The following is an 8,503-nucleotide window of genomic DNA, read 5'->3' on the forward strand; positions in this document are numbered from 1 at the left end:
CCCTCACCTCACTCCCCTGAACCACCCCCCATGCCCCCCACCCCGTTTCTTCTCCCCAGAGCTCTCTGATACCTGACTCTATCTGGATACTTGTTTACTGTCTCTCCAACTAGGCCGCGAGCTCGAAGCAGAAATGTCATCCGAGTTGTCTGCATTGCTGTCACAGGCACCCAGGACAGTGTCGGACACAGTGGGCAAGCAGAATGGTGTGCTGAGCAAACCAGCAGACCACCACAACAAACTCTTCAGAGGTCCAAACACAGTCACTTAGATTTAACACCCCCACAGCAAGATTACACAGTCTGAACACAGCGCCTGCAGAGGAAGTACAAAGATGAGCAGGAAGTCCGTGCACTAGTTCACGGTGGTGGCTGCCTCTAAAGAGAGATACAGAAATGCAGCGGGGGCAGGGGGTCAACGGAACCTTTACAACATCTGTGGTGCTTCACTGTTTGGAAAAGGTCTGGAACCAACGATGACTTTTTAAAAGTTGGTGGTGGTTAAGTTGTGTCCGACTCTTTCAACCCCATAGGCCGTAGCCCGCCAGGCTCCTCGGTCCATGGGAATCTCCAGGCAAGAATACTGGAGTGGGTTGCTATTTCCTTCTCCAGGGGATCTTTCCCACCCAGGAATCAAACCTGGGTCTCCCACATTGCAGGCAGATTCTTTATCAACTGAGATACGAGGGAATCCATTTTCAAAGTTAGTATTTATTAATTCTGGATAGCGGGGACAAAGGTGTCTGTTCTGTTGTTACTCTTTCTACTTTTCTGCATTTAAAAAATTTTTCCTAACTCAGAAAAAAAAATTTCAAATTTTTTTGTATAGCTACAGTAATGAAGACTGTGTGGTACTGGTGGACAGACAGATTGTAGATCAATGGAACAAAAAAGAAAAGCCCTAGAAACAGAACCACACAAATATGCCCAAATTGCAAAAGTAGTTTCAGAAGGATGGTATTTTAAACTGGACAGCTCCAGGCAAAAGAAAGAAGAACTTCAGTCTAAACTTCACACGTTAACTCAGAGCATACAAGTGTCAAACCACGAGACAGCACAGGAGAGAATCCTGGAGATGCAGGGCTCAAAGTTTTCAGACTAGACAGCAATAGCAGGATTACGGAACGAAAAGCAACAGAATAGACTTCATCAAAGTTAGAGCCTTGGATCCACAAGAGACCCTGTTAGGAGGCCAGAAGACAAGTAGCCTAAGAGAAAACACCTGGCAACCACACTGGACAGAGGACTCAAGAAGCTCTCAAAATTCAACATGAAGGATGACTGGAAAAGAGGCAGAGGACACGAAGAGACATTTCACCTGTGAGGATGAGCAGATGAAAATAAGCAAAGCATGAGCTTTTAGGGAAACGCAAACTAAAGCCTCAATGAGACATCATCACACACCTGCCAGAATGACCACCAAAGACAACACAAAACGCTGGCAGAGACGCAGAGACTCAACTGCGTCCCCCGAGAAGTCACGAGCTGAAGCCCTAACCCCAACACGGCCGCATCTGGAGACAGGGTGTGCAGGGAGTTGACTGAAGTTCAATGAGGTCAGAAGTTGGGGTCCCGATGTAACAGGACTAGGGTCCTCAGAGTAAGGGGGAGCGAGAACAGCCAAGGGGAGAGACCTCCCTAGGAGCCTGCCAGCTCCCTGGCCTCAGGCTCCAGCCCCAGAGGCAGGAAGGCGAAGCCGCATTTACACACCCAGCCTACGGCAGGTGCAGCGCCCGAGCACAGGCAGGCGCCCCTCCGCCCATGGCCAAGCGCAAACAGCACAGCTCTAGAGACAGGTTGGCAGCTTTCTAAAAACAAGACACCAACTGCCACGTGACCCAGCACCTGAGCACTCATTCCAGAAAAATGAAAACACAGCCATAAAATAACCTGTACGTGAATGTTTATAGCAGCTTTATTTCAAATGATCAAAAACCTGGAAACAACCCAGATGTCCAGTGGGTGAAAAGTTGAGCAAACTATGGTGTATCCACACCATGGACTGCTCTGCAGAGACAAAAAAAGTTAGGACACAGCAACGTGGATGGTCCCCAGAGAATCACGCGGGGTGAAAGAAGCCAATTCTGAGAGGTTGCACGTGATCCCATTTACACAGACTTCTTCAGAGGACAAAGGACAGAGGGGGGCAGGCCAATGCTCTTCAGGGGTCCACAGGGATCCCCATGGGGACAGACACTTAGAATCCTGGCTGTGACCACAGTTTTTCTAGACATTGCCACTAGGCAGTGTACGCAGACCTGTCTGCATCTTTTCTTCCAACTCCACGTAAGTCTACAATGACCTCAAAAGGAAAAGTTTAAAAAAAACAGAAACACCAGCATATAAAACACATAAAGGGATACCCTGGCTGGGTGCTAAGACAGTTGTGACTGGGTATGTTCTGGATGGAGCACAAGCTGGAATCAAGATTGCTGGGAGTAATATCAATAACCTCAGATATGCAGATGACAGCACCCTTATGGCAGAAAGTGAGAAGAACTAAAGAGCCTCTTGATGAAGGTGAAAGAGGAGAGTGAAAAATCTGGCTTAAAGCTTAACATTCAGAAAACTAAGATCATGGCACCGGGTCCCATCACTTCATGGCAAATAGATGGGGAAACAGTGAAAGACTTTATTTTGGGGGGCTCCAAAATCACTGAGGGTGACTGCAGCCATGAAATTAAAAGATGCTTCCTCCTTGGAAAAAAAGCTATGACCAACCTAGACAGCATATTAAAAAGCAGAGACATTACTTTGCTGACAAAGGTCCATCTAGTCAAAGCTATGGTTCTTCCAGTAGTCATGTATGGATGTGAGAATTGGACTATAAAGAAAGGTCAGCGCCAAAGAATTGATGCTTTTGAACTGTGATGTTGGAGAAGACTCTTTAGAGTCCCTTGGACTACAAAGAGTTTCAACAAGTCAATCCTGAAGGAAATCAGTCCTGAATATTCACTGGAAGGACTGAAGCTGAAGCTGAAGTACCAATACTTTGGCCACGTTATGTGAAGAACTGCCTCATTGGAAAAGACCCTGATGCTGGGAAAGATGGAAGGTAGGAGGAGGAGGGGACAACAGAGGATGAGATGGTTGGATGGCATCACCGACTCAATGGACATGAGTCTGAGTAAACTCTGGGAGTTGGTGATGGACAGGGAGGCCTGGCGTGCTGCAGTCCATGGGATCGCAAACAGTCAGACACGACTGAGCAACTGAACTGAACTGATGTTCTGGAATTAAGAAATGGCTTACCTTCACTTCCCCACACACGTGTGTCTCTGTGTATGTATGTTATATAAAAACCGGACTTGGATCTAAAATAGATACTCCCAGGTTCATCCATAAGTAGTCAGGAAATTCTCATTATACCATAGTTAAAAAAAAAAAAAAAATACTCCCACAACTCCTGCCCCCCCCCAAAAAAAATGAAAAAAAGATTTTAACAAACATTTCACACACACACAAAAAGATACACAAGTGACCAATGGGTGAAAAAATGTTCAACACAGTACCATGGAGAAGATGCAGATTCAGCCACTGCACGCCCTGGAGAATGGGTATAATCAGGACACTCACACACTGGGGAGGCTGTGGGGCAGGAGGTGGCAAATCCCCAGTGGAGAGGGTTTGGCTGTTTCATGTAAAGTCAACCCTCCATCCGACTAGAAGCCCACAATCCACTCCTGGGCATTTTACCCAAAAGAAAGGAAAACACATGCACATGCGCACACACAGTAAAAAATGTCCTTGGGAGCTTTATTTTTAACAATCCCAAACAGGAAAACACACCAAGGTCCACAGCAGGAGAGGGCCAACAAACTGCAGCAGGAAAGGGAACCGAGCTTCAAACCCACGAAGCCACCCCAAGCACACCCGGCCGCCACAGCCCACACGGAGAGGCCACAGCCACCCATACCACTTGCTCTGCGGTAGCCGCCAGCTTCCTCCATCCACTGGAGCCTCAGGCTCCCCTGCCACTGGGTATCCTGCCGTCTACACCAACTGTCTTGCTGTATCTCACTGTTTGCTGAACCCAGAACAGGCGAGGTGCGAGCAGGGAAGCTGGAAGAAAACTCCAGGAGCGGCAGGAACAGGAGACACGTTTATTCTCTCCGGGCTGGCCCCAGTGCAGACGCAAGGGCCTTTCAGGTGGGGCTTATACGTGCTTATAGACCAAAAGTGGCCCATGGCCAAACAGGGGGCGGAGGGGGCGGGGCATCGTGACGCGGGCGCTGCCGTAAGTGAGCGGGGCTGCCGTATACCACGTGTTTACAAAACGTGGGGCGAGACGCTGACCCCACCATCCTGGCTAAGTTGCTCTTTCCCTACAACCGCTAAAATGAGGAGGGTGGGGGCAGCTGGAGTCCAGCAGGGCCTCCGAGGTGGCGGGTGACCATCCCTCCCACAGCGCAGGGTCACAGACAGGGGCCAGGGGAGATGGGGCCCGCTGACGGGACAGCAAGCCACAGGCCGGGTGACGCCGCAGCGTGGGAAGCAGGTCAGGTGACCTTGACACGCTTTCTCAGCACTGCTGCTGAGAAGCAGATACTTCATGGAGCAGAATTCCAGGAGCCCCACTACACACACGCTCATCACCCTCCTGCAGGGACAGGCACGCTCACACAGACGGCGGGCCCTGAAGGGGAGCAGGCCCAGACAGCAGGAGGAGGAGCGCGCCTCCCCGCAGAGTCCCGCCCAGGGTGACCTCCCCTGGCCCGCTTCACGTGCCCGCAGACGTGTGCTAGGGAAGGACCACAGGCCTCTAAGTGCAGCAGCCTCTGCACTGGGCTCCCAGCTGGCCCCCAGCAACCCCGCGCCAACAGCTGCTTTTACCGGGATTCCCTCTGGACACCGCTCCCTGCAGGACACACCTGAGATGGACCCATGCCTTCCCTCGGACCAAAGCCTCTTGTGGGCTCCCGCCTGACTCCATCACCCCTGGTGGCCTGGCAAGCTCCCAACAGCCCTGAGCTCAGCACCAGCACTATGACTGCCCCCATGTAGCCAGGACCCCCACAAGTGCTGCTGTGGGGGCTACTACCGTTTTACACTGGGCACCATCACCACGATTAAAGGCCAACCTTGAAGCCGCCCACATACAGGGGCAGGGCCAGCTGAGGGGGACACGAGGCGGGGCCACCACGCCCTGAGGGCCACAGGCAGCCGCCCGAGCCCACAGCCCTGAGGTGAGAGCTGGCTGTGTGCTCCGCGGTATCTGGGAGGAGACAGCCACTTGGAACCATCCCTGGCAGAGAAGGGTCCCCACACTCAGGCCTCCAGGCCCAGGGTCAAGGGCAAAGACACAGGGATGACAACACCCCAACGCTCAAGAGAGAAGACACCAGAACTACAAGACCAGCGAGCCATGGGGCTCAGGGCTCAGCCACGCTTCCCAAGTGGAAAGGGGGGTCCACAGGGGCCACCACAGCCCAGCGGCCCCTGACAAGCCCCCCAAGGCACCATGCAGCAGGGCCCTGCAAAGGAGGGCCCAGTCCTCTCCCCCATCACGCCCACCTCAGTCCACATCACACACCACCCCCGTGCCCTCCTGCAGTCAGGACAGGCCCTGCGGGCAGAGGAGAAACCCGCAGGAGCTGTGGAGCAGCAGCAGGGCCTCAGGAGTGGACCCAGCCTGGGAGCTGGCGGGCATGCGCCTTCACACCTCCTTGGGCCAGCATCACCCACAGGGAACACGGACTCTGCGCAGGAACCACATTAAGTTCATCCAAGACCACTAACACCACGCCCAGCACACACGTGTCCAAGCAGACACATGCTGGCTGACGGAGCTCACGGGACATCTGACCAGAGACCACACCACAGCTGCGCAGCCGTGCTCGCCTCCCGAGCGCCCACATGCACCCCCAGGAGCGAGGCCCCACACAGCGGACTGGCCCCGCAGAGCTGGCAGCCCTGAGATAGAGCTCCTCAGCAGCAGCGATCCCTCACTCTCGGCCGTTCTGGTGGAAGAAGGCGTGAGCACACAGCATCCAAGCAGGAGGACACGCCGGTGCCCCCGGGTCACTCAGCTGGGCAGCTCTGACGTCGGGGGTTCCCAGCATTTTGCTTTCATGTGCGTCAGTCGCTCAGTCGTGTCCGACTCATGGACTCTGCGACCTCATGGACTACAGCTCACAAGGCTCCTCTGTCCACGGAATTCTCCAGGCAAGAATACTGGAGTGGACTGCCATTCCCTTCTCCAGGGGATCTTCCCGACCCAAGGATCGAACCTGGGTCTCCTGCACTGCAGGCAGATTCTTTACCGTCTGAGCCACCAGGGAAGCCCGTTTGTTCTTAAAAAGTGAAAATTTAGAACAAACTCTGAAAAGCTATCTAGCTCCACAGTTCTACTCAACAAGCCATTTCAGGCTATAAATTGCAAAAAGCTATGAAAACCAATGCTTTCTCCCTAAATCATTTGAGAGCAAAATCTGATGAGAAACTCAGCTGGAACAACCCCGACATAAACTGATGATGTGAGACTATTTGAAGACCTAATTACCCCACAATGAGAATACTTACTTCATTACAGGAGTATTGAATATTAATACATTTCATGACGCGATTGTTTCCCAAGTCTCAGCGCTTATATCCCAGGACCTACAGGCTATACTCTACCTTTCGAAAACCTGAAAAATTCTGCAGTTGTCCATATAGTTACCCAAAAGTTTTGAACTGAACCTTCCCCATATTTATAGAAGACAACCGGAAGCCCACAGCCCACGTCCTAAGGTTGCTATTTTATGTGAAGGACTTCATACAGGTTTCCTACTGTCCCAGTTCAAAAACAGTTTCACGAGCTTCAGAAGCCCTGGACTACCACTTCAGTTTAAGTGCAGGAAATCCACGGCTCCTGACCTGCTGGGAGAACGAAGGGAACAAGTGCTACACAGCTAGGGTGCCCGCTCTCCCTGTTCTTCATCCTGGGGGTCAAGCCACTGAAAGGAGCTTCCTCTCTCCCTGAACCACCTCCCCAACCCCCCAACCCCACCCCCCGCCCCGGCCTCCTCCACGGCCCTGCAGCTGAGCCCACTGTCTACCCACCAGGGGACACTCCCCCCCCACCCCGCACTTTGTTGACCTCTGGTCATCAGAGCCTGTGTCTCACCTGAACTTCCACAAGGTAGAGACCATGTGCTGAGCACTGTGACTTTCTTAAAGAATCAAAATACTTGCCTGGTATTTTCAGAATAAATGAACTGATGGGGGCAGGGGGGCACACTTCTCATTACTAGATACACTAGCCTCCACATCGGAAAGAACCTGAGGTTTTCTCACCCTGTCACACCCAAAATCTGTTTCTGACAGTGGAGAAAAAGTGTGTGGTGGTGCTCTGGCCTTAGCACCACCTGAGGCCTTTAGGAAGGAGGGCACTAGAACAGCCAGCACTCCTAAGCTCAAACTGAGCACAGGTGGCAGCAAGGGTGCGACATCAGGTGGTTAGTCCCGCTTCAGCACCGGCCCCAAAGCCACGCCTTCAGCTGGTAAGTGCAACGGCTAGAGGAATCTGCCGGGCCAGACAAAGGAGCAAAATCTGGCCGAGGAAGCCGGGCTGCACCAACAGGGGTGAGAAACTCTGCGTAAAGTAAAGAGGACATTCAGAAAGCCAGAGAGGGCATGCGGAAGTACCGAAGACGGCCCTGACCGGCCTGCCAAGCAAGGTCCGCAACGGTCACACCTGTTGGCTCGTCCTGAGGAAACTCGCCTGGGGTCTCAGACAGAGGTCGGGGAGAGGGACGATCAGGGGCGAAGAGGCAGCGCGGCTAGCTGACACCGCACAGTGTGTCCCCGCACCTGAGGAGGCCAGGACTACGGCCACCCACGCCCGAGCGCCTGTCTGCCAGGGGGCCGGCCCTGCGTCCGCCGACCCACCGTGGCCCTCGGAGCAAGAGGGGCCACGGCTTCGCCTGCTCCCGCCGCACCGCCCGCCTCCAGACTCCAGCCTCCAGTGGTGTGGGGTCCCGCCGCCGGTCTAGCCTCCGCCCTGGCCGGGGGTCGGCCCACACCCGCCGGCAGGACTGCCACGGCCCGGCCTGACCCCGAGCCTCCGACAAGGAAGTGCCCGACCCGCGGCCGGCCTCCTCCCCCGCAGTCGCCGCCCTACCGGCCGCGGCCGCCCTCACCTTCGGCCAGGACCCGGCGCACCCGCAGCCGCAGCTCGCCCATCTCCACCGTCTGACCAACGAAGTCCGTCTGGTCGCGGCCGGCCGCGCCCCCCAGAGAGCCCGGGCCCGCCAGGAAGTCGAGCGCGGACTGCAGCAGCGACATGGCGGCGGCCCGCGGCGGGCGCCGGCCCGAGGGCTCGGGGTCCGCGCGCGTCCGGGTGCGCTCGGCAACCGCCGCTCGCGAGCCGCACCAGCTTCCGCCCGACGCCGCGACGCAGGCGCGGGGTCGCGACCCGCCCGGAAGAGCACCGGCGCCGCACTTCCGCCGCGCGCGGGGCCGCGCGTGCGCGGCGCCGCGGCCTCGGCGGACTTCCGGGTCGCGCGCCTGCGGGCCTCGGG

General features: G+C 55.0%; 1 protein-coding gene across 2 annotated transcripts in view; it reads right to left on the minus strand.

Moving 5' to 3' along the window:
• Positions 1–8,287, minus strand: part of GAK (cyclin G associated kinase) — a 48,322-nt gene extending 40,035 nt beyond the window's left edge. Inside the window, exon 1 of one of the 2 annotated variants that reach the window (XM_061145316.1) lies at positions 8,123–8,287. In XM_061145316.1, coding sequence (XP_061001299.1) covers positions 8,123–8,267 — 145 coding nt within the window. In that variant the 5' untranslated portion in view covers positions 8,268–8,287. Of the gene's footprint in view, positions 1–72; positions 227–8,122 lie in introns of those variants that run through there. The other variant, XM_061145317.1, reaches the window with a different exon arrangement.
• Between the last annotated feature and the right edge of the window lie 216 nt (positions 8,288–8,503).

The sequence above is a fragment of the Dama dama genome, chromosome 6 (genome assembly GCF_033118175.1).
Source record: "Dama dama isolate Ldn47 chromosome 6, ASM3311817v1, whole genome shotgun sequence".
NCBI lineage: Eukaryota > Metazoa > Chordata > Mammalia > Artiodactyla > Cervidae > Dama > Dama dama.